Source organism: Sinohyriopsis cumingii, unplaced genomic scaffold (genome assembly GCF_028554795.1).
Source record: "Sinohyriopsis cumingii isolate HCF-2022 unplaced genomic scaffold, ASM2855479v2 utg002262l, whole genome shotgun sequence".
Lineage (NCBI taxonomy): Eukaryota > Metazoa > Mollusca > Bivalvia > Unionida > Unionidae > Sinohyriopsis > Sinohyriopsis cumingii.
Window position 1 is genome coordinate 237,448 of NW_028316173.1, and position 26,710 is coordinate 264,157.

Sequence of the window (26,710 nt, forward strand, 5' to 3'; positions counted from 1 at the left end):
CTATCTATGGAGATGCTACAACTCAAACTCTGGAATAAATTCACCATCTCAGGCTTCAACATATTAGGAATAAATGGACAGATTATGATGTTATGTATAAATGTTTGCCCAATACAATGAAACCTATCAAGTCGGAATATCCCCAGGAATAAAAATACAAATCTGAATGTTGAGGGACTTCTGATAAATTGAATTTCATTATTTGGTCACAAGAGTGACCACTTACTTGCTTTTATATTATTGATATATGTACAACTAAAATGTTTATGGATGCATGTTTGTATATTTATTGATGTGCATATTTGTTATATATATCTATATTTTGTGTAACTGTATTTAGATCATTATATCTATTTTGTTTTTCTCTTTTGGAATATTGATTATAGGGTTATCAGTAAAGACGTGTTTACACTCCTTAATAATACCATTTATCATAAACCTGTTACAATTTTGAGGTTATTTCACACTGGATGTGTCAGTCATGTAGGTTCTGTACGATGTTGGGCATTGTGAAATGTCATGTAGTCAGTAGGAGAACAATGTGTTTAAGGTCTGGTTTTTTTTTCTAAATAAACAGAGAACTGAGCAATTGATTCTTTCATATTTCGGATTCTTATTTCATTTGTTTTTGTGTTAAAATCAGTCTGCTATTGTGTTTCATGTCATGTCTTGATATAATATGAAAGGGGCTGTTTGTTTAGATTATTCATTAGAATTACATCGTGCACATTGAACTATAAATTTATTCCGAGACTCTTGTGACTTTTAATGCGAAGGAGTTCTGGACAATGCCATTTTGATACAACAGGATGGTTGTCGGACCAGTACATTGAAGGATCTGGAATTCAATCAGAACATTCGATTCTTTAGGTTTCTGGAATGTTCAACTAGTGCTATGGAACTGAAAAACAAATACTGTCAAGAACGAACTGCAAAAGATGAAATATGAAAAAGATGATGCAGTGTCTATTAGACTGGGTTACACTAGTAGTGAATAGGGACGATTCAGCCTCAATGGGAATGAGCATTACAGACCCCCCTGGGACTGTTTAGCCTCAATGTAAATTTAACATTAACCATCCTGTGACTGTTTAGCCTCAAGGGAAATTTAACATGGACGAAAAATCGTGGGACTGTTTAGCCTCAAGGGGAATTGAACATGGGAATATGGAAATTTAACATGGACGAAAAATCGTGGGACTGTTTAGCCTCAAGGGGAATTGAACAATGGAAATTGAACATGATTGGACTGTATAGCGTCAAAGGAATTCAACAGGGTGGGACTGTATAGCCTCAAGGGAAATTGAACATGGGATTTTTTTTGTTTAAAAAAAAAATAAAAATAAACAAATGGGGTAGGCAATGGAAAGTCAATCTCTTTTCGAGACCTATGAGTGGCCCTGAAAAGGGCCTTTGGGTTTATGTTAATGTATCCATTAACATAAGGGGCACCGCATTGGTCTTCTTCTTGTCCTTAGGCTGCGTCTCACTGTAGGACCGTAAATCAGGACTCTTTTGAGGCATCCATGTCTTTCTACGTAGATCCTACGTATCCACAGACTGGTGTCTGACTTGTGGACAACTGTCCACTTGGATCGGACATACATTAGCATGTCCGTCCTAAATATCATTGAAGACACAAGGGTGGATGATTCGACTGTGGTCCACATCTTGAGGCGCCGAGAACAGGCGAATCAATGCAGTGAACTGCGCTTATTTATAGGGGTCGGAAGGATCGAAATGGATTGAGTTCATTGACCAATCCAAACACGCGTTACAAAATTCAGTCAGCCCGTATCCAATCCGAAGAGAGCAGTCTGTGACGTCACGTGGTCTATATAGATTCGCTAGCGCCTGTGTGCAGTCAATCTATGCGACAGTGATTCAACATGACGGAAACTCAGAAAACGATTAACTGGGGTGCACCAGCAGTGGAGACCGCCCAAGGGAACCCGGATTTACTTTCAGAAGAGGTAAATTGGGATTTTGTGGATTTTCTTACCTCGCAAGAATTTGTTCCGGAACCTTCGTCTCCTTCTTCATTACCACACGTGGAGAATTTTAGACAGAGACAGAAAGAAGAATTAAAGAAATTTATGCAACGACAAAAGGAAGCGGAACAACAGCAACATCAGCAAGAAGAAGAGGTAAGAAAAAAACAACAAGAAGAAGTAGCAGCAAAGAAACAAGAGGGTGAAAATCAAACGGTCACGGTACTGTTGGACATTTTAGCGGAGTTAAGAAGTCTGAAACAAATGTATCAGACTTCTTTATTACGACCGAAGAGAATACGACCTTCCCGAGCTAAACACGTCAACCCTGTGATTAAGCCTACCGTACCACCCGAAGTGATTTCAAACAAATCATCATCATCAACAGTACGCAGTCCAGAAGTAGGCCTTGGCCGTGGCAAAGGCTTAAGGCAGTTAAAGTTGATTGCTTAAACTCACCCCTACACCAAAAAAGGCCCTTTTCAGGGCCACCCACGTCTCTCGAAAAGAGATACACTTTCAATTGCCAATAACTCAAAAAAAAAAACCATTTTACACCTATAGTACTTGTATATGAGTACGTGAGTGTAGCTTCTTATTTTAAAATCAAAACTCAAACACACTTACCTTATATAATTAATTTATTCTTTTCTCAATAGTTACAATCCAATTCACAATTCACAACAGAACACTTTAAAAAGTTCATATACTTCTTCTATCTCATTGTTTACTCTCTGTTTTTTCAATTTCTTCACCGTCACAGTCTTTTCCTCTTTTTCCTCCTCACTTTCTTCCCTTCTTCTTTTCTTCTCCTGTTTCTTTTTCTTCACCTGTCTGCTTTCTTCCTCTGAAGAATCCCTCTCTTCTTCTGAAGAATCCCTCTCTTCTTCTGACTCCTCTTGTTTCTTTTTTGCAATCTGGAGACCAATGTCCTGTTTCTTGACAATAATAACAGGTATCTTGACTTTTGTCTTTTCTAGCCCCTGATTTTCTTTTTTGATGGTCTGGACACTCTGAAGACCAATGCCGTTTCTTCTGACAGATATAGCAAGTATCTTGACTTTTATCTCGAAAGGAAGGAGAGTAGTCCGTCGGCTGGTCTGAAGAGAATCTTCTAATGACCCCTCGCAAAGCTCTGATGAAACGTTCGATTTGGCTAGTCTCTTCCATTGTTGTGCTCGGTTAGAGAGTGAAATGAATAGTGAAAGGACAAGACACACACCCTTTTATATACGCTGGTCTGCCATGACTATAAATTAGCCCATGGTGTTTAACCTTGAGTCATTTGACGTTTTTCACTCAAGATGAAACGATCCTATTCATTCGAGAAGAAAGAAGAAGAAAGTAAGAGGCAGAAACGTGATCAATCGCCTCGTACCAGGGCTGAAATCTTGGCACAAATTCATGTCAGTGATTTTCAAGAGGACATGAGTGAACCAGAATCCAAACCCTCTAAACAAAGTTCACCCCCCTTAGTCAACCCTGAAAAGTACTATTCCATTCGAGAGACGGAAAAGCGCTCCTCTAGAAAATTTAGAACCACGGCTTACAAATACTCTGAAGTTTAAAGATTTCAAGGCTGAAGTACCGTTAGAGAAAGCAGAAGGGTTCATCACTGGGGTGTGGGATTCTTTGCTCACCGCACTCAAGCGACAATGTCAACCCAAAGAAGACGATCGCTTGAGACTTTCCATACAAAACGACGGTTTGACATCCCCTGTTTGGATCGAGTTTAGCAGACCCGCAGAATTGACTGCTTCCAAAGTCATGGACAAGATTCAACACGTGCAACAATCTAATGACCAGTTTGACATCACCGATGGAAAAGCCACACTGGACATGACTCACGTCTCTCCTCCTCAAGGGACCGGACAACGCAATAAGGTGTTATTGGTGAACGACCTTCGCAGCACCAAAAGAGTCTCGTCCAAATTCACAATTCTCAAGACCAGATGTGTTTAGCCCGAGCCATTGTTGTGGGACGAACCTATGCCAACAAGAACGACACGACAGAATGGAAAAGATCCTGGCAAACTATTCGACAATCGGACCGAGCCAAACAACGAAACGAAGCAGAACTCCTGTTGCAACAAGCCGGACTGTCCAAAGACACACCCTGTGGCATTCCAGAGATGCAAAAATTGCAAGATGTCCTAGCTCCATTCTACACCTTGAAAGTGCACCCTCAAGAAGTGCGCGGACCTCTGTTGTTTCGAGGGAAAGACTTTAAGGCCGGAAAATACATTCATGTCTATTATCACGATGACCATTTCGATACCATTACCAGTATCACTGCATTCCTGGGATACGGTTATTACTGTGAGAAATGTGACCATGGTTATAATAATCGAGAGCAACACAAACATTGCGGATTGAAATGCTCAGGATGTTTGGCCTCTCCACACTGTCTGAGCGAAGGACAAGAAAGAGTACATTGTCCTGCTTGTCTGCGCACGTTTGTCAGCCCTACCTGTTACCAGCAACATCTGAAGACGCAAGGTTCACAGCAGAAATGTGCTTGTCAACTCCTGAGATTGTGCCCTACGTGTGGACAAGGCATATGTACCAACAGTGCCAAGACACACGTATGTTCAGGAAAGAAAAAATGTCACATGTGTCACCACATCGTGGACTTGGAACACCAATGCTACGTGCAAAGATACCAGCCCCCACCAGAGAAAGAGGACGGTCACAAAAAGAAAGGCAATTTCATCATTTTTGATTTCGAATGCATGTAAGAGACCGGTATTCACATTCCTAATTTCTGCGTGGCTCATCGAGCGTGCGAGAAGTGCATTCAAGAACCTATCTTCAGTCATTGCCCTCACTGCAGCAAAATTCCTGGAGGACGTGAAAAAATCTTTCGGGGACCGAACACGCTAGCCGATTTCGCCCGATAGGTCTTAGACCCCAACGACAAGAAGTGGAACCAAGAGGACATCGAACGTTACGGAGATTGTCATCGTCATGCCACGGTGATGGCTCACAATTTCTCCGGATACGATGGACAGTTTCTTCTCAGATACTATACGGAACAAGGCACCGAGCGTCCTAAAGTCACTTTGAACGGAGCCAAAATCATGTTCATGCAAGTGGGACAAGTACAGTTTAAAGATTCGATGAGTTACTTGGCCATGCCTTTCAGCCGAATGCCTAAAACGTTTGGAATGACAGAAATGGCTAAAGGGTACTTTCCACACTTTTTCAATACGGAAGCCAATCAACACGCCATTCTACCCCATTTGCCTGAGGCTCATTATTACAACCCTGACAACATGCGTACCGAACAACGAGAAGCTTTCTACGCTTGGTACCAGGCTCACGCCTCCGACCCTTTCGACTTTCAGGAAGAAATGCTAAAGTATTGTCGTTCTGACGTGGACATTTTACGACGTTGCTGTGGAAAATTTCGAGAACTGTTCATGGAGCACGGAGGGGTCGATCCTTTGAAGGAAGCTTGCACCATTGCCAAAGCGTGTTCCTTAGTGTACCGCCAACTATTCATGCCTGAAAACACCGTAGCTGTCATCAGTCCTCAAACGACCAACTATGTCAAACGTCAATACTCGGTCAAAGCCCTACGCTGGTTACATTACTTGCACGACAAGGAAGACAAGTGGATTCAGGATGTCCGCAACGGAGGGGGCGAAAAGACCATTGGAACGTATTCGGTCGATGGCTGGGACATAGAAAACCCCAAGATCGTGTACGAGTTTAACGGTTGCTTATTTCACGGATGTCCCGTCTGTTATCCTGACTGTGGCACTAAAAATCAGTTTTTACAACGAACCATGGAAGACTTGTACCAGGCCACTTGTCAGCGACGCCTAAAGTTAAAACAGGAAGGATACCAAGTGGTGGAAATGTGGGAACACGAATACGATCACCGTTTGAAAACCGATCCCGAGTTTAAAAGCCTCGAGGAAAGTTACCAGTTCATGGACCCGCTGAACCCGAGGGATAGTTTGTACGGAGGAAGGACCAATGCCACCTGTTTGCTGTACCAAGCCGACGAAGAGAAAGGAGAAGAAATGAAATACTTGGACGTGTGTTCGCTGTATCCCTACGTGTGCAAATATTGTCGCTTTCCTGTAGGGCACCCACAATTGTTCACGGAACACATCGACCTGAAAAACATTCCAGAATACGAAGGTCTGATCAAGTGTAAAGTTTTGCCGCCCACGGACTTGTACCATCCCGTCTTACCTCACCATTGCCAAGGCAAACTGATGTTTCCTTTGTGCCGTACTTGTGCCGAAACGTGTAACCAAGATCAGCTTTGTCAGCACACCCAGGAAGAACGGGCCTTGACGGGAACCTGGGTCAGCGTGGAATTGTTCAAAGCTCTGGACATGGGATACCAACTGTTAGAAGTGTACGAAATTTGCCACTTTCCCAAGACACAACAATACCACAAGGGTGACCCCACGCAGAAAGGCATTTTCGCGTTCTACGTGGATACCTTTTTGAAACTCAAGCAAGAAGCCAGTGGCTATCCGTGCTGGTGTCACACTCAAGAAGACCAAATAAAATTCAAAGAGAAATACTATGAACAAGGAGGCATCTCTTTAGACCACATCGAGAAAAACGAAGGCAGGCGATCGTTTGCCAAAGTGATGTTAAATTGCTTGTGGGGTAAAATGGCACAACGACCGTGTTTACCCAAGACGGAGTATTTGACCGAACCTTCCCGCTTCTTCCAGATGATTCACGACAAAACCAAATTCATGAAACACGTGGACGTCGTTCGCGAGGATTTGATCTTGGTCAATTACGAAGAAGATCTGGACTTTGTACAAGACGATCCTTTTGGAAATGTCATCATTGCGGCTTACGTGACAGCTCATGCTCGCTTAAAATTGTACGAAGCTTTAGAACTGTTAGAAGAACGCGCCCTGTACTTTGACACGGACAGTTGCATTTACATCCATCACCCGAGTCAACATCACCCTGACATCGAAGGAGACCGTTTAGGAGCCTGGACAGACGAGCATCCCGACGACAAGATTCTAAGTTTCGTCAGTGGCGGTCCCAAAAATTACGGCTACGAATACCGGGACCCACAAGGAGAAGTGCACAGGACGTGCAAAGTGAAAGGATTGACTCTGAATTATATTACCAGTCGTGTGGTCAACTTTGGGGTTCTGAAAGAAGCCTTGCAATCCGGAGAGGATGAACACTTTAAAGTGACCACCTATCAACCGAACAAGATTGTACGTTTACCCACTCACCATATCGTCACTCGACCCTTCGAAAAAGTCTATCAAATCGTGTACCAGAAGCGAGTGCCACTTCCCAATCATTTCACTTTACCGTATGGTCTGTATATAAAAAGGAACTCTGGGCAAGATCGATAGTTCATTGTGACTACCAAGACCAAGCGAACAAGATGAATACTTTGAAAGAGACATCGTTCCAGTTTGGGGATTGTAAAAAAGTTGTATCTTCCTCTAGTGTGACTAGTATTGGATGGATAAGACCCAGGCATTGCGACGGAAAATGTCCGGAAGGAAACTGCGATTGTCCATGTGGTTACCATTGTAATTGCGTAACGGAGTTTGCAGACGAGTACGATTGTGAGCCTTGCGATGGGTACGATGCTGTAAGTTGTGACCTTAGCGATGCCGTAAAGCATCATGGGAACTTTGTTCTCACTACCCCTATCATGGAAAGTGATGCTGTGAGTGTCAAACCTGAGAGATGCGAAAGCGATGCCGCTCGTCCTCTTGGACATTTTACTGGGTTTCGTTTTAAAGGGGGATGTTCACCTTCACGTCTACCCCCCTACGGATGTCATCCAGCTCTGAGCAAACTCCTGTCCATGTCACCCAACCCTCATCGAAACGAACCTGTGAAAGACGAATATTCGTTTCCTGTGCGTTTGTCGGAATACTGCGACTTTGAAAATCGTCTTCAATCGTTCAAAGGAAAATGGCCTAAGTATCTGGGAGGACCGACCCCCGAAGAATTAGCCAGAGCCGGATTGTTCTACTTGGGCGAAGGGGATAAAGTCAAGTGCTTCAGTTGCGGTGTGTCACTTCACCACTGGGAACCGCAAGATTCGGTCTACGTAGAACATGCTCGTTGGTCACCGAATTGTCATTACTTACCCTTAGTGGGACCGAGACATTAAAGGAACTTACCATGTCGTTGACGAAGAAGAAACCAGTTTGGCTAGGAGTCAAATGTTGGACATCACCGAGACCAGTATTTAAACTGCATTTCAAAAACGATATTGAATCATTACCTAAAGAACTACAAAAGAAGATTTACAAGGAAGTGTGGCAGGGACTTGCCAGAGTGAAATCTCAATGGGTCACTGTAGAACTTTTGTGTCGAGAAGTTCATAAGAGGAAAGTGAAGAAAGTCAACCAGTGTGTTAGATTTCTTTGGGTCAAGGGTGCATTCATCGTATTGTATTACTCTAGACCGTTTACATCAAAAGAGTTCAGTGACATTCTTGGACGCTACCCTGAATGGCAGTGGTTAGAAATTACTCACTATGTGGATTACTTTTGCTCTAGGAGAAGATTGTGAATTGTACGAACTGACCTATTCATGGATTCTTTGCTAGAGAACATTCGTGGCTTGCCTGTGGAGTTAAGAGAAAGAATTTACCGAGAACTGATCAAAATACAAGTGAAATGCAAACGCAAAGTTATTCATCCGTTTTTAAATTATGCTCTATTCCAAAGTATAAGAAGACTGATTATGAGTGGATATTTCATCAGTCACATAGGTAAACGAGGCTATTGGCCACCACCCAGTGATTCCAAAAACAGCGTATATACTTATGGATACTTTACAAGAGAACATTTTGGGCTTGCCTGTGGAGTTGAGAGAACGCATTTACCGAGAGCTGGTGAAAATACAAGTGAAACGTAAAGAACAATTGCATCCGTTACGTCACCAGATGTTTAATCACTGGTACCTGAATGGTATAAAAGAACTGATTCGTCAGAAATTGTTTCAGTGGTCAGACCTTGTTAGTGAGTTAGTGAATGAACGAAATGTTCATCATTTTGGTTACTTCGAGATTCACCTAGAGCAACGCATTGAGGAAGACGGGTCAAAGGATTACCAACATATTTTACGTGGAATCTGCTTAGTGGAAGAGAAAACTTCTAATCGAAGTTTGAACTGTAGGTTACAGTATTCTAGATTTCCTACTGGAGAATGAAGATGTCTTGGTAGAATGTATGTGTATTGCTTCCGAAAGAAAGAGAGTATAAAAACCAGAATCCATGCCACGGTTTATGTCACAAGTGATTGAACAGATTCCGTGGAAGGAACTCAATGACCATATTCAAACCGTGGATCATTGCCATCAATTATTACAAGAACTGTATCCATTCAATTTGGGTCGACAAGTGGTGTGTGTCTTAGTGACTTGTTTTCTGGGATTTCGTTTACCAGCCGATTCGTTGTGGACTCTTTACGAACAGTATTTACCACCCCATTCAACATGAAAGTGGTGCCTTTAAATGTTCACGAGAGACTCCTTTTGCTCAAAGCCTTACGTTTTCATCTGGATACTTCTCGACCTCTACGGGAAAAAAAGATTCGTCAACTTTTAGCTACCCAAGACGTGTATGACGATGTGTGTGTCGCTTTTGACTTACACCGCCATTGGACAGATGTCCGTACCTGGAAAAATGGGATTTTGAGGCTTGGACCCAAGAAATGGCCCAGTATGCTCGAGAGTTGTGATCCTTCCTTTCAACGTCCAAAGAAAAAAGTTACTTTTCAACCTGTGTTAGTGATGGTGCCAGAAGAACCCGTCACCCAGGACAGGACTGTCGTGGACAGGCCTGAAAAACCCTTTCGGGAGGACACTTGTGTGACCTTACCCCCTATAGAACTGGTCAGAACTTTACCCAAAACATGTTGTACAGACACTTGTGTTTATTCCACGTTAATGATTTTCATGTGCCTTTTATCGTTGTACTTAAGCCTTTGGCTTTTATGTATTTTTGTCTTTCGTATTCATGTTTAAAACATTCAATAAACGTGTTCTGAAAAAAATTATATAAACTCTTGTCTTGTTTCTTTTCGTGTCACAAGTGACATTCCTGACACTATGGCTACTTCTGCTGTCTCTGCTCCCTCTTCCTCCACTGTCAAAGTCATCGACGAACACTTAGATCGTGCCACTTGGGAGGCTTTGTATCTTCGCCATCCCTTTAACATGCTCATTGCTGGACCTAGCGGTTCAGGCTAAACCGAATTCGTCAAACGTTTGATAGAACATAAACATCATTTGATTGATCGACCACCTCAGCGGATCGTGTGGTGTTACAAAGAGTGGCAATCGGCGTACAGCCTCTTGCGAGAAAGTCAAGGCGATTCCATCGTGTTTGTGGAAGGCATTCCTAAAGAAGACGACGGCATCTTCTCTGACTCCCGTCAAACCCATTTGGTCATTTTCGACGACATGTTAGGAGAAGATGAAGAAGAAATTAAACTGTGGTTCACGCGCAAAGGGCATCACCGTAATGCCAGTGTCGTTTACATTACCCAAAATTTGTTTCAACAAAGTAAAGCCCATCGCACCATCAGTCTCAATGCGCATTACGTGGTCTTGTTTAAAAGCCCTCGAGATAAATCGCAAGTGCAAGTCTTAGCCAAACAGTTAGGAACGCCTTGGCTGACTCAGGCGTACAACGATGCCACTCAAACTCCACACGCCTATTTACTCGTCGATTTGAAACCTACGACTCCCGATGATTTGCGATTTCGTACCCACTTGTTTCACCACTGGTGCCAGGCCGGAGGGCCTGTCCTGTACACGTCTCCGTCCTCGACTTAACTTCACTCCACAAAAAAATCTATAAAAACCTCAGACCCTTTTCGTCTGTCTCACACAGTGTGAACATGACGTTCCTTCAATCACATCTCCCCGTCAAATTGATTCGTGCCTTGTATGGCATCAGTCGAGAAAAAATCCACAAACACGAGCTCGTGTCTTAGAAGCTAGTCTCAAAGAAGTCTTACGATGGTTCACGGTGACGGCACGTCAATTATTCCAAGGAATCATTCAGATTCCTCATCAAACCAAAAGCTTTTTTGATCGAAACAAAGTCGCTTTGACCCAACTGGCCGATCTCAGCATCGACACTCAAACCAAAAAACAAATCATTTTGAAACCTGGAGGGAGCGGTACTCTAGGAGGGGTCATCATTCCCTCTCTCTTAAGATGGGATCCTAATGCCTCAAAAGTTCTCCCCAAGAAAAAAGTCAAACGAAGCTCCATGAAGAAAAAGACCCTCCTCTTACCAGACACCACCCCGAAAAAAGAAAAGAAGCCCCCAGAAAAAGAAACAGAGAAAAAGTCGCCAGAAAAAGAAAAGTCCACAAAAGACTAGTCGCAAGAGAGGCACTTCGGCCAGGACGCAACCTTACACTCGCAAACCACGACCTGCCACGGCGGTGACTGCGTCTCCGGCAGCCTCACTTTCATCCACTTCCCCGTTGATGACACCAAGAACTGAAGAGTACTTGGAGACGTTGATCATACAAAGAACTTCTCCGTTGATGACCCCAAGAACTTCTCCAGTGGCAGGACTCTCCAATTTAGTGACAGTGGCTGCTGCTCACAATGTACCTTCTCCCAAAATCAAAGTCCAAGAAAGATCGGGCATGTTACAAAGTTTACTGCATTTGTCCAAGCAAGAACTGGCTCGATTTAGTCCGTTGCGTACCCCTGCACGACGTGTCATGCCTGTCCTCAAGTTGATACGACGTAAAGACAATCAGTGGCGACGTGTTCCAGTATAAAAAAGGTGTGTGACCAAGTAGGGTATCAGTGTTTTGGTGCTCCTGAAGATGTCACCCTCCAGAAAACATCACTCTTCTAAACAACCCCAAGAAAAGAAATGGAAAGGACTGCCTCCTCGTTTAGTCAAACATGTCCAAAGCTTCTCCACCCCTACGAAAAAAACTTATTCAATCGGCCTCCAAAGGGGTCATTGATACTGTGTGCGAATGTTGTTTGAACGTCTTGAAAGGCACGATCCCTTTGTCCAAACACCAGAAACAATGCTTAGGCAAACATCGTCACGTTCTTCGCCAAATGGTTCAAAAGAAAATTCCCCTTCGTCAAAAGAAGAAGATGTTGGTCCAACGTGGAGGTATTTTACCCCTCTTGTTAGGCCCCTTACTGAAAGGAGTCTTGGGAACCATGTTGGGAGGAATGGTGGGAGCAAGATAAAAAGGCCCTCGGAAGTCCCAAGTTCTCAGAATCGACCCCTGACAATCCCATGGAAGAACGAAAACTAGCTTTAGTGCCTTACAAACGATGAATGGAATACCATCGTTGGCAAGAACAACGCACCCCGCATTTACCTCCCAATCCCCATTTGAGCGAGATGTCCCAGTTACACACGAATTGTAGTCCTTGATGGATCGCCAAGATTTGTCCGAAACAGAAAAATCGCAAAAGTACGGTCAACTCTTGCAACGACTGCAACTCTTTCACCAGAAAGCTTTAGACGAAACAGATCTACCTACTCTGAAAGATTTTAAGACCTTGATGAAAAGTCCAGCACCATTACCAGTACCACTACCACCACCACTACCAGTGACCAAGACAGAAAAAGGAGAAGAAAAAGGGGAAGGGTTTCAAACTCCACCAGAAAAAGTATGCAAGTTAAGAACACCACCTACCTCCAGAATTGGATGGGTTAAAAAGATGATGACCACCCCTTCTTCATCACAAGAAAAAAAGAAAGTGAAGACAGAAGTGAAACAAGAAAAATATCCCCTGTTCCGACATCCTCCTCGACACCTATTGCCGGTCGCACACGCAAAGCATTGCAATCCAAGAAAGTACCCCAAGAGAAAAGGAGTAGCATCTTCCAAGAGTGGGTGCCTTATTAACACACAAACAAACAAACAAATGGAAAAAGTGTTAGCCAGCATTTACTACGATCCCTCCCATCCTGCAGGTTACGCAGGAGTTCAAAAATTGTATCGTGCTGCCAAAACCCGACTGAAAAGTCTCCCTTTACCGCAAGTGCAACGATGGTTACAAGAACAAGCTACCTACACTTTACACAAACCCATTCGACGCAAGTTTTCCAGAAGTCGCACCCGAGTGGAAGGCATCGATCATCAATGGCAAGCCGATTTAGCCGATGTCTCTCATTTGGCCAGCTACAATCGCGGCTACAAATTTTTATTTTGTGTCATCGACGTCTTTTCCAAATTTGCCTGGGTCGTGCCCTTGACTTCCAAATCCAGCAACGAATTAGTGCGAGCCCTGCAACGAGTATTGAAACAAAGCGGTCGTCACCCTCTTCGATGGCAAACGGACAAAGGTACCGAATTTCTGAACCAAGCTTTCCAAAAAGAATTAAAGAAACGTGACATTCATTTTTTTACCACCGAGAATCCCGAAACCAAAGCTAGCATCGTGGAACGTTTTCAACGCACTTTGAAAGAACGCATGTGGAAATATTTTACGCATCACCACACTCTGAAGTACATCGACATCTTAGCGCAACTGGTGCAAGCGTACAACCAATCTTACCATCGAAGCATTGGACGTGCCCCACAAGAAGTGACTCCCGAGAACGAAGTGCTGGTGTTTGAGCACCTGTTTGGTGCGTCCCCGACGAGGGCTGTTCCCAAGAAAAGTGGAGAGTTGACCGTAGGAGATTGGGTGCGCATTGCCAAAACCAAACGCACTTTCGACAAAGGTTACTTACCTAACTGGACGACCGAACTGTTTCGCGTCACTGGACGAGTGCATGGCCGTCATCATGCCGTCTATAAATTGGAAGACATGAACGGAGAAGTGCTCAAAGGAACGTTTTATTTGCCCGAGTTACAACGTGTCACCAAAAAAGAAGACGACGTGTACGACATCGAAAGCATTCTCGAACGCAGAACCCGTAAAGTGGGCAAACGACGTGTCAAATAAGTCAAAGTACGTTGGAAAGGATATCCACCCAGTTTTGATTCTTGGATCGACGCTTCGCAAGTCATCGACTATAAAAAGAAGTGACCATCATGCCCTTTCACACAGACGCAGCTACGTCGACCACTCCTTCACCTATTTCTTCTCTGCAAGATTTACAAAAACAACCTTTGTTGGTGTGCTGCGGAGAACGTGTGCCTAAAACGCAAATCGTCTTTTTCTGCCAAATCTTCGTGGTGTATTGTGTCATCGGGGCAGCCATCGCCAATTTGAGTTTGCAACAAGGAGACAAACAATTGTGGACCATTTTATTGAGCAGTTGCATCGGTTACCTCCTTCCCAATCCCTCCCTGAAATTCACCTCGAACGGGAAAGACGGGAACCTTGTGTCCAGTGCCAGTGCCAGTCACCACTCCAACAACAACAACCCTATTTTGGGCGGAGACACGCCTCTGACGTCCAGTAAACCCTCGGACAGCCACAGAACTCTGGAATTATGAGTCACCAAAACCAATTTTACTTAACCTTACCTAGTGACAGTTCCATGGAGGTGTTTCCCAACAACACGTTGTGCTGTTACACGGCCAAATTACCTCAGGCCATCCCATTAGATCACGAAGCCCAATGGGAAGTGGCTTTAGTAGAAATCATTCACCCGACCCAAGTTCTCAATGTCCTTCCCAATCAAAACTTTTTTGATGTGGAAGTTCATGACAAACAATTGCAACAGTACTTGGATACCCATGGCAAATATGACAAGAAAACCCTTAGCACAAAAAATCAAAAGTGGACCACCTATCACTTGTTCATTCCCCCAGGCTATTATTTTAGTGGTCAACATTTGGTGAGCACCATTGCCTCCAGGTTTAATGTCGTGTTTCTGAAAGCTTTGGAAAGTGTCATAAAAAGTGTCACTATGGAATACCACAAAGCAGCTCGTCGCTTCTTGATGAAATTTGACGGAAGTAAAATCGTGTCCATTTTATTTTGTCCTGAATTGTTTGACATGTTAGGCGGAGACATGGAACTGAGGAAAAAAGTAGAACAACAAAAAGGCGAATCAGCAGTTATTTACGACAACGATTATTTTAGCAAGTTTTTTCGTGTCCCGGTAGAACTGAACCAAGGACTGAATTTGATGTTTGTGTACTCCGATGTGGAGGAGTATAACGTGGTGGGACACACCTCTGTACCGTTACTGTGGATTCTGCCACGGTCGCTGACGAGGAAGGTGGAAACACTTACCACGTCCAACGCGAATTTGTACATCCTCACTATTTGCCTGTCAGCAAGTCGTATTTGGACACGGTCAACATTGCTATAAAAGGAGATTTGGGACAAAATGTTCCATTCACCAAAGGGAAAGTCACTGTGAAACTCCATTGTCGAAAACGGTTCTCTCACGATTCGTAAGTCATGTGTCCAGTGTACCGAGGGGTTGCTCGACAGCGAGGACACGGCTTAGGAGATATGTTAAAATCAGCCTTTCGTTCGGTGGCCCCGGTGTTGAAACCGATGGTGACACGCGGATTGCACGCCTTGAAAGATGCGGCACTGACGCAAGGCAAAGAATTTCTCCAAAATGTCATCATCGACAAAGAAAACCCCAAAGAAGCTTTCTTGAGGGCAGGCAAAACTGTCTTGCTGCAAACGGGCAAAGACCTTTTGGGCCGACGAGAAACACCTATAAATGCCCTGCACGCTACCGAGTCAGGCATTCAGCAAGGACAAGGTAGAAAGAGACGACGAAGAAAACATCCTTTCACCAGACTTCACACTTCTAGAAAGGCAAAGAAAAGAAAAACCGTTCGAGACCTAGACGTTTTCGATTATTGAGAAAGAACAAAAAATGATGCACCGAGAGTCTTGCGCTTGTTCCAAGTCGGAACTGGATCTGTTTGCCATGCCACCCACCATGATGACCATGCAAGAATCCCAGTGGGTGGAATTTCACCCCGTCTGCTCTTTGACAGCCTCAGCTCCCATCGAGTTTGAAATCAAAGGACAGCCCGAAGATTACATCGATCTGAATAGCAGTTACTTGTACCTGAAAGTCAAAGTTGTCGATGAGGATAATACGCCCCTAGATGGTGATGAGGTAATAGCTCCCGTCAACAATTTCATGCATTCCTTGTTCAGTGGAGTGGACTTGTACTTAAATAACAAACTAGTCAGTAGCAGCATGGATACTTACCCTGATCGAGCGTACCTGGAAAATCTCTTGACGTACGGAATAGACTCCAAGAACACTCATCTCAATGCCTGTGTGGAATGGGAAGCTGACGATGCAGCCCAGTTTGAAGAATTCGAAATTAATACAACCAAAGAACACAATGCGGGTTTTGTAGAACGAAGAGACAGAATCAAAAGTGGAGATAGTTTAGATCTGATGGATCGTTTGCATTTGGACATGTGGTTACAAGAAAAGTATTTGCTGAACGGAGTGAATCTCCGCCTGAGACTGAATCGTAGTAGTACCGCTTTCCATTTGATAGGTACTAGTGCTTGCAAAACTGTCATCGAGGAAGCCAGGCTCTACGTACGACGCGTGGAAGTGTTACCTAAAGTGGGTAACGACATCAGTCAGACGTTGAGCAGAACGACCGCCAAGTATCCCATACGACGCGTGGAAGTGAAAACCTTCACCATTCCTACGGGGCTGCGATCCATGATCGAAGATCATCTCTTCCAAGGACAGTTAACCAAACGTTTGATCATTGGTATCGTCGAGAATGCAGCCTTCAACGGAGCTTTGGCTAAAAATCCTTTCCACTTTAAACACTTTGACGTGTCCAAGATCGAAGTCAATCGCGATGGCAAGACCTTGTGTACCCGACCTTTCGAACCTAACTTTGACAAGAAGAATTACTTGAGATCGTACTTGTCCTTGTACGAAGCCACCGGTCAGTTAGGACCCAACACCAGTCACGGGATTACGTACGAAGATTACGCAGGAGGCTATGCTTTGTGGGCTTTCGATTTCACTCCAGGCCAAGGCAGCGACGAAGGATATTTCCACCCTATAAAATCTGGCCAGATTCGTGTGGAAATTCAGTTTACTACAAATCTAACAGAGACGGTGAACGTCCTCCTGTATGCCGAATTCGATAATACCATAGAAATCAACAGTTTGAGAGAAGTCATTCTAGACTATTAGAAGCCATGGAAGACTTTATCCCTCTTTACCTAGTGGAGAAACTTTGGAGATGGAATGTGAGGAGACCGTGGAAGGAGAATCCCACGACAAAGACGAAGAAGTTGTAATGATGAAGTCGAGATGGCCAGAACAAGAAGCGCATTGAGTCTCCTGTTTTGCCAAACACTTGGTGAAAAAAATGACGGAATTGATCAAAAAAGAGTGTTATGGATGTCAAAACGATCATCCCAGTCAAATTCAACACGATAAATGCGTGATGCTGAGTCAAGAAGAAAAATTGGACGAGTATCTGGACGAAGCTTGGAGTCTCATCTCGGACTAAGTCGCGTTGCATCAGTGGTATAAAGACTTGCATGAACATTCTTGTCCACCATTAACTACCCAAGAGATCCAACGTATCGAAGCTCTCCTGAATCATAGTGAGGAGACGAAACGAAGAAACGGTTATTTGTCAGACATTTTCAAGCAAAAGGTCAGGATCGAATTGATGTCTTATTATTACCTGTGAAGAAGAAACAAAAAAAAAACATGGATACCTGGGAACTTTATTACCGTTTGAACCACAGTTCGTACACGGCTTCTTGGAATCCTGTCGTTTGTGCTAAAGATGAACTCCCTCATCGCAAACCTCAAGACCATCTAGCTTATGTGATCAACACGGACGACAGTCATCTCCCAGGAACCCACTGGGTAGCTGTCTACTTTCCTCAAGAAGTATGTGTGGAATATTTCGATTCGTACGGATTGCCCCCTTTGGAAGACGGTATCATTGACTTTATGAGAAGAAATGCTCAGACCACCCGATTCAATAATGTGAAATTACAAGGCACGGATTCCTTGGTGTGTGGACAATATTGTGTGTATTTTCTGCATCATCGCAGCCTGGGCTATTCCTTAGAACATTTAGTGACTCATTTCGATCCTCGTTCTTCTTCAAGAAACGATGTGGAAGTAGATAAATGGTTTTGTGAACATTATGCTTATCTTTTGTCTCAAGCTAGGAAACGTAGTGTCCATCAATGGCCTAATGACTTCCAACAGTGGAAACCACAATTTCATTCACAACGTTGTCAACCCTGTTTAAAGTAGAGTGTTAATTGAAAAAAATGTTTGTCACTTGAAAAAAAATGTTTGATGTTATATTGTTGAATTATTATTAAAAATGTTAGAGTTGATGGTTAGTGTTAAGTGATTTTGAATAAAAAAATGTTGTGTTTTGAAAAACAATGCCTTTGTCTTTTGTTTGGCTATAAGAATGTTGATTCATGCTCTTTGATTTCTTACTATCCCTCTCACGACACTCATTGAACGTTGCGGCTCGAAAACCGTAGAGGGATGTTTTCCTTCACGTCCGCGCTTTGTCTTTAAGAACCGGGGTAGTTTCCAGTCTAACCATCCATTGTCGACTCATCCTCCTACGAAGATGTGCTCCAAACTAGCTAAGCTAAACGAAGCCTACGTGAATTTGCATAGGGTCAGACACAGTCTGACACCGATGCCAGAAGAGATAGAGAATGTGAGAATGTTAAAAGTCACTGAAGACCTGATAGAAAAGCTCTTCAGAGAAGAAGTGAAAAGGGAGAAAGAAGAATGGACAGAGAAGTACAGACTTCAGAGACAGCAGCAACAGCAACAACAACAGCAGCAGCAACAGCAGCAGCAGCAGCAGCAACCTGAACCTGACAGAGGCTTTGTCGATTGTCGTATCGACACCAAAGAGTTCTTCTTCTCTTTCCGAAGAAGCAGACCTATCGTCAGAAAGTCTATACTCAGAGGACGACGCATTCTTAGAGACTAAAAGATTGCCATAGCAAACAAAAAAACAGCCCTTTTCAGGGCTACCCAATACTCTAGAAAAGAAATAACAATCGATTTGCCAGTGTGTGTATGTAGAGTAGTGTGAATATAAACACTGACTCTTTTTTTTATAGTGTTTGTGTTTGTAAGCGCTGACGTAGGTTTGTGTGGATAGTAGATTTGGGTTTAATTTTAATGCTTTGCGTCTGTAAATAGTAGATTAAGGGTTTGTTTATTGATGCTTCACGTATGTGGATAGTAGATCATATGAAATGAGAAAAGTAGGGGATGTTTTCCTTCACGTCCGCGCGTTTTAAGTAATGATCTAGGTAATATCAATTTTATGTCTTGGGGGATGTTTCCTTCACGTCCGCACTTTCACTATAAGAACCCACAAAGTTTGATGTTGGAACCATTCTAAGGAATAATTGATACAAAATGACTCAAGTATCAGTTTTATTTAATCTATTGAGGGACATCTATTTTTTGGATAATGGATGTAGAATATGTTGTAGGAAGAATAGAAGAGGAATGGAGGCATGGATATATGAAAGACTTGGTAACCAGTCAAGTTCAAGGCCTAAAGACAGCAAGAGATATCATAGCAGGGATGATAGAAGAAGAAGTCAATAAGTCAAGAGACTTCATTAACCCACCTTACTTCAGAGTGGGAAGTTTGAAGGAAGCACTGGATCATGTCATCCAAGTCCGGTGCTTCCATGAAAAGATATTGTACTGGACAGAGTGGAGGAATGTAAAATGGGGGTTGGACAAGATGACGACAGGGGAAGATCTGATGAGAAAAGTAATGGAGGAAGAAGTAGAGAAGATTAAAGAGAGATGGAGGGAAGAAAGAAAAGATGAGGAAAACAAAAATAAAAAGGAAGAGTTTGAGAGGCTTAACAACAATTGGATGAAGATACAGACGAAGTTTAGAGAGTTGGGCCATCCGGACTGGTTACCGGAGTCAGATATAAAGAAGAAGAAAGGATTATTAGAAAAGATAAGGGGATGTATGAAGAAGTGGAGGAAATAAAAGAAGAAGAAGAAGAAACCCAAAGGCCCTTTTCAGGGCCACTCATAGGTCTCGAAAAGAGATTGACTTTCCATTGCCTACCCCATTTTTTTATTTTTATTTTTTTTAAAAAAAAAAAAAATCCCATGTTCAATTTCCCTTGAGGCTATACAGTCCCACCCTGTTTAAATTCCTTTGACGCTATACAGTCCCATCATGTTCAATTTCCATTGTTCAATTCCCCTTGAGACTAAACAGTTCCACGATTTTTCGTCCATGTTAAATTTTCATATTCCCATGTTAAATTTCCCGTGAGGCTAAACAGTCCCCGGGTGGTTAATGTTAAATTTCCATTGAGGCTAAACAGTCCCAGGGGGGTCTGTAATGCTAATTCCCATTGAGGCTGAATCGTCCATATTCACTACTTACACTACATAAAACTGTAAAAATGTGGAATGGTTCCTGAGCTGCTTTTGTTCATGGTTAGCAACAAACTTTGAATCTAGTCTTACATGAAACATTATGACACAGGAGACCCAACTGAGACTAATCATCTAGCTAATAATGGCCTCACAAAACCAATGAAAACGAATGCGCTGGTTAAGGGTTAAATCCTGTTTAAGAACAAATCAAATAACATTGTAACATGCATATGTATCACATCCTTATGTAAAAAACATGGTTTTTATTGTAACTAATGTAACATGTGCCAATCACTAAATCAGATGTAACCATGCATACTAACCTGCAAAGCATTTAATGTTTCTCTTTTAAATAAGGGATTTATTTTAGATATTGTTTTTATTGTGTTATTAGGACTATTTCTTATATCATATTGGAACATTTAAGAGAAACAATGAAAGGACTGCCTATAGTTACAAAACTTCTACAGTAAAACTGGTTAAACGTACAGACCATCAGTTAACCAGGCAATTTTATAGTCTGATAAACTTAACATCACAGACATTATTGTGTAAAAAAATCAAACAAAACTGACTTTAACATTGACATCTGATCCATTGGAATGTTGAATGAGCAATGCTTGACTCTGAACTGATGATGGGTAGGTGGAGTCTGGGAATTTGTCAGCCATTCTGTGTTAAGCTTCATGGTTTGGAGGTTATTTTTAGCTGTTAAATATCTCTGCATCCCTTTGGTATTTTGCAGTGTTATTTCCTATGTAAAATCTATCATACATTTAAATGGTTTTTTTTTTCTTCATGGAAAATGTCGAGCTTATACTCTTAATGAGCTGAGGGTTCAGGAAAATGAAACTTTACCTGGGATTTGTGATTTCCTACAAATGGCATGGCTGCAAAGTGAAGAAACAAACCACTATCATCTGTAAATTTAGTGTAACTGTCAAAAGCCACGTGAGTATTTTCTCCGTTTATCTCACTTCATTAGAGGTATGGCTAATGCTCTTAACATTTCACATTTATATGTTTTTATATCACAGCTGAGAAAAAATTGGACATAGTACCTTCCATTGTCTATGGTTCTGGTCTGAGGATGTGAAACATGGGAAAGGTGCAGGCAAAGGTTGCTTGCTCTTCAACTCTCTGGAGAGAAAGTTGACATCAAGTTATGTGCACTTTAAATGACATTTACATTTCATCAGACTTAAACTCTAAGGCTCTGATCTGGGACTGTGGAGCATAGAAAAGGCACATAGAAATGATGCTTACTCTACAACTTAAACATGTCGATAAAGTTGACATAGATTTACGTCTTTCGCCCACGTATATTTTAATTGATATTTACTTCTGATCACAATTAGGAATAATATATGCTGGCTGAAGCAGACGACTACTAAAACATTACTGTGAATGTTTAATACAGGAAAATTCTGACATCAGGGGGTTGTGGGTTCAAGCTACAAAGGCAAAATTGTGTTTATTCCCATGCCTTATTTAAAGCACGGCCACATGATCCATTGCACCAACCAGAAGTAGGATGTGTTTTCACATATTCATATGGCCAAAGATACCAAAAGCTGTCAGAAGAATATTTAAACCATCTGTACCCCAACATAAACCAGTAACATTTGATAGAGACCAACTTGTTAGAGAATTACTTTTTAAGCATTTTCTCCATTAAAAAAGGTTTGATATTACAAAAACCTTCATGACATCATAGCTGGGTTTTTTGAGGCACAAATATTATGGCATTTTTTATTGGAATTTTCAGAAAATAGTAAAAACAGGTGAATAGACTAATACATATATTAATACAGCACTAACATTAGAACTTACCTGATTTCCACTCACCATCATCAATAAACTGACACATACATCTGTAAATTAAGAGTCAACAATGCGCAGCACACTGTTCCCAACTACTCTGCACAGTCAGCAAAGGATCAAATTTAGGTTAAAGTGGTGTACTTTTTGGAATGATCGTTTCATACAAACCACAAAAGGTTCCACTCAGTCGTACATAACCATAAAAGTAACATTGCTTGAGAAACTTAACTAACAGAATAGCTCATATTCCCAATGCATAGAAAACTGGTTACAGTGGCCTAGCTTTGCTGTGTGGATACATAGTCAAAGTCATATGACTGTTCACTCATAAATGCTGGCTATTGTGGCCAGGTTTTGCTATGATGATCTAGTACTTAAGAGTAATGGATACACAAGGTCACATAATTGTACACTAAAAACTGTATGACATACTGTTCAGATGCCCACCCTGGATCTACACACCAATGTTCAAGATACTATAAATACAAGTGCGTCAAATATCCAGCTAACGTACATGTAGAGCAAAGCTAAAGACAATGATAACCAAGGAAACAGAGAGGAAAGACAAAAAAGGACAGTGGGGTGGGCAGGTGAGCTTGCCCGTTTTATATTTACTGCATGTTCTGGATGCAATCAAGAAGTTAGCCTCAATGTAACAGGGAAGAGCATCTCAAAATTTCGACCTAATAGATACAGCTAAAGCTTGAATCTAAAATTTTCCACTACAATGTGTAATAAGTACAAATTGTATTAAAATCTAAAAAGGACTTTGAAATGCTTATAATTCCACAACCTGAACCCAAACGACAAATGTCAACCTTGTGAGGTTATAAAGCAAAGCTTAAAGTAATCTTTCACACTTTTTCTCATACTGTGGACATGAATTTCAAGAAATCATATATAACATAATGTAACTAACAATGGTCACATGATAGCAATTAAAATGCATGTTACAGGCTACGGTGAGCATCTATTTTCTGTGGATGATACATTCTTGCATAAAGCAAACTTAAAGTCAGCCATTATTGTATCATGTGACTTTTACTTTCCATTTCGTCCTTTTATAGTATGGTGACGAAGTCTGACATAGATACATAAAGCTATAGTTTTAAACCCATATCATAAAATACTGACATGAATCTTAATTATCTGCTAATCGGTGTTTGCAAAGTTTGTAAAGAATGTCTTTACCAGTAATTTTATCCAAACCCATTCTAAGAAATATTGGCATTATCTGGTACCCACTCAAAAACATATTGGTATTAATTAGTATCCATTCAAAATTAAATATTTGTGTGTAATTAGGGTTTTACATGTTACCTTTAAGGATTTGCCTTTGCCATGATCATATGCTTTTAAGTAGCCATGATAGACCTTCTTGCAGCTAAGGCTGCCTCCACTTGTGACAACAACTTTTCCAGGATCAATTCCATTGGGATACTGTTGCAGACACTCTCTCTGGATAGTATCACCACCATAATTCAGGATATTATTTGAAATTGCCCCAATGCTGAGGTCTAATTTCTGATTGGTTGAATTAACAATTACATCCACCTAAATGTAAAACATCAAACATATTTAGTTATTTATTTATCTTACAATATTCCAAATAATCCATTCATTTATTCATATATTTGTCAATCAACCAATATATCTATCTTCAAACAGAATACTGTGAATTCATTATTTTTCATAGAGTAACAATTTTCATGGGTTGTCATTTTCATGAATTCTGTGTTTGTTACAATATTGAAAAAACATATTAGTAGATAATTTGCGAGGGGGACCACAAGATGTTGACTGCCTATATATATGTGTGTGTGTGTGTGTGTGTGGTTCTTTATAGTGATTTTGCATTGTTTGTTGGATTTTCTCAATGATTATATGATGTGTATATCTCTATTTTTACTTGACCTTTGTTAAGGTCAACAATATAATGGTGTACCTTACCAGTGGCATTTATTTTGTAAATAACATAATACATAACTAATATTTCTCTATGACTGTGGATTAAATAGTCATATCATTATTAACAGTAAATATACTTACTTCAATTAGAGCTAAAGATTAAGTCTTGATTCTGACCTTGGAAACTTCCCAAATGGAAATTTTCCATTACGTTGACAGGGTATTTCCAGAAAAAAGTAATTGCAACCTAGGGCAACTTGAGGGGTATATAATCATGTCAACTTAAGAATTATTCATTGCCTTGCCCTAACGTCTGAAGCAGAATTATTATTATTGCTGAGTTCAGTTTTTAATTTGGTTGGATTTATCTATTCAAATTATTTCACAGGATTAAGAAAATGCTCAATAATATTTATGGACTTGTTGTTGTTGTTGTTGTAGGGTTTAGTGCTATTTTTCAGCACACAATAGGCTATACATGGCATCCAGTATTAATGATGGAGGAAAAACCTGTAAAAACCCCAGAAAGAACAACCGACCCACGTGAAGCTACTGGCAAGCTTTCTCACATACCCACATTGGCTGAATCTGATACTTGAACCCACACAGAGGTGAGATGTTAGTGATCTGTAACGGAGAGCGCTTTAGACCACTCGGCCACTCAGGGTCCCATCTTGGATTTAAACATTAATTTGGAATTATAGTGAATTTCGACAAGTGCATTTTGGATTATATTATTGTGATAGATCAAAATAATGTTAACACATCACCACCATCCAGGCCATTGGCAAATTAGCATGTTCAAGACTACAGGCACTTCGACGCATTCAGTATCAGAATTGATTTGGAATACCACTGAAATTCAATTGGAACTCTATGCTTTTGGACTATTTCGTATTTAATTCACAATACTGTAAGTTCTTGTTAGAGATGTTCACATTGTACTCCAGGGAAATAAAGAATTTCTGTTGCTTAGTATAAGACCATAGGGTCATAACTATATATATATATATATATATATATATATATATATATATATATATATATATATATATATATATATATATATATATATATATATATATACTGCCTACCCTCTGCTTTGCAAGTTCTCCCTGCAGTAAAGAAAACTTGATCCCACAAGCATCAATACTGCTACCACAAATGTCAGATGAGAGTTGCCAGTCAGTTGGCTCATTACTTTCATCAGCATCATCTTCACTTCTGTAGCCCCCACTGGCCCCTATTATGGAAAAAACTAATAAATATTATGCATTTTGTGTGTGTGTGTGAGGTTTTCAACATTCTTGATTATGTCAAACATGTAAAACAGGGTTGATTTTGAACCAAGCATAGAATGCCCAAATCGGATACTGGGAATAAAGGAAACTCCAAATACAGTATGTTTTAATTAACTCATACACAGGTTTTAGCTTCATTGCATTTAAGATACTACAATAGGTATGACAAAGACCTAGGGTGGTATAGCTCGCAAATGGTTTATTTATTTTCTAGAAACAAAGAGGAAAAATAAATTACTCTTACGCAAATTAATAAATGTAAACCTATTATAAATATAGTTTTGTAAAATAAACGTAAAGTAATGAGAGCAATTGTATAATAGGAGACCCCTCCATCCAAAGGACCCAAATAGTTCAGTTCCAAATTGTTCATCTAACTATATGTAGCCTAGGATACGTTCACAGAAAGGAAACCAGGAAGGAATGTGTTGAACTTTAAGTATATTGAAATTTTAGGAAAACAGAAAGAACTGAAGTAACTAAAAGTTAAGAAAACCAGAAAGAACTTTGTTGGGCATTAAGCATATTGGTAATTCCAAACGTATATGATGCCTTCCAAAGTACATGAAAGATGAAACATGGATGTATACCCATCATTAATGTAAAACATTCAAACATCAAAAAATTTATTTTTCTGGCAAGATAATGTATGTGGTAATGAAAATAATCGATTTTGTGAAATACACTTGCATTGTGAAGAATATGTACTGATATGACTGGCATGTTCTTTGCTGGTCAGAAATGGGTCCAGAAGTTTTAGTTGCATTATAGTTTTGCTTGCAAACGTTTTGGTGTTTTACTTTCTAAATGACGAATTATAATTGTTTATGGTTTTTTCTTGGCAAAAGCAGTCGAGTCAGTTCATGTTAATTTACAGTATGAAAACATCCCCATTGACCCGAACCCTAACCTCTAACCCTAACCCTAACCCTTAATGATATAATTGCTTTGATTTCTGTAAATGATCAGCCTGTTAAGGAACCACAGCATGTATTCCATTGTTTAATCTGTTGGAATGGACAAAAAGTATTAACAAAAATAATAATTAAAGGATAACAAGCCTTAATCATATATATATATATATATATATATATATATATATATATATATATATATATATATATATATATATATATATATATATATATATATATATATATATATATAGATATATATATTGATTTTGAACCATGACTATGACCCAGATTGTAATAATGTATGCGACTCTGCTGACTGGAGTAAGTTTGAAAATTGTGACTCTTTCATTAATTTCAACTGAATATATCATATAAATTTTATTCATCAATTCAAATTAGTTCACACCTGAAAATCAAAATTTAAGCCGTATTTGCTTTAACAACAGTTTATTGAATGG

At 40.8% G+C, this 26,710-nt stretch overlaps 1 protein-coding gene across 1 annotated transcript in view; it reads right to left on the reverse strand.

Moving 5' to 3' along the window:
* The window catches only part of LOC149770838 (uncharacterized), an 87,816-nt gene that overhangs the window by 25,201 nt on the left and 35,905 nt on the right, over nt 1-26,710 (reverse strand). The window contains exons 4-5 of the mRNA XM_089949056.1: nt 25,129-25,277; nt 23,447-23,680 (exon numbers count right to left, since the gene is read on the reverse strand). Coding sequence (XP_089805182.1) covers nt 23,447-23,680; nt 25,129-25,277 — 383 coding nt within the window. The remainder of the gene's footprint in view (nt 1-23,446; nt 23,681-25,128; nt 25,278-26,710) is intronic.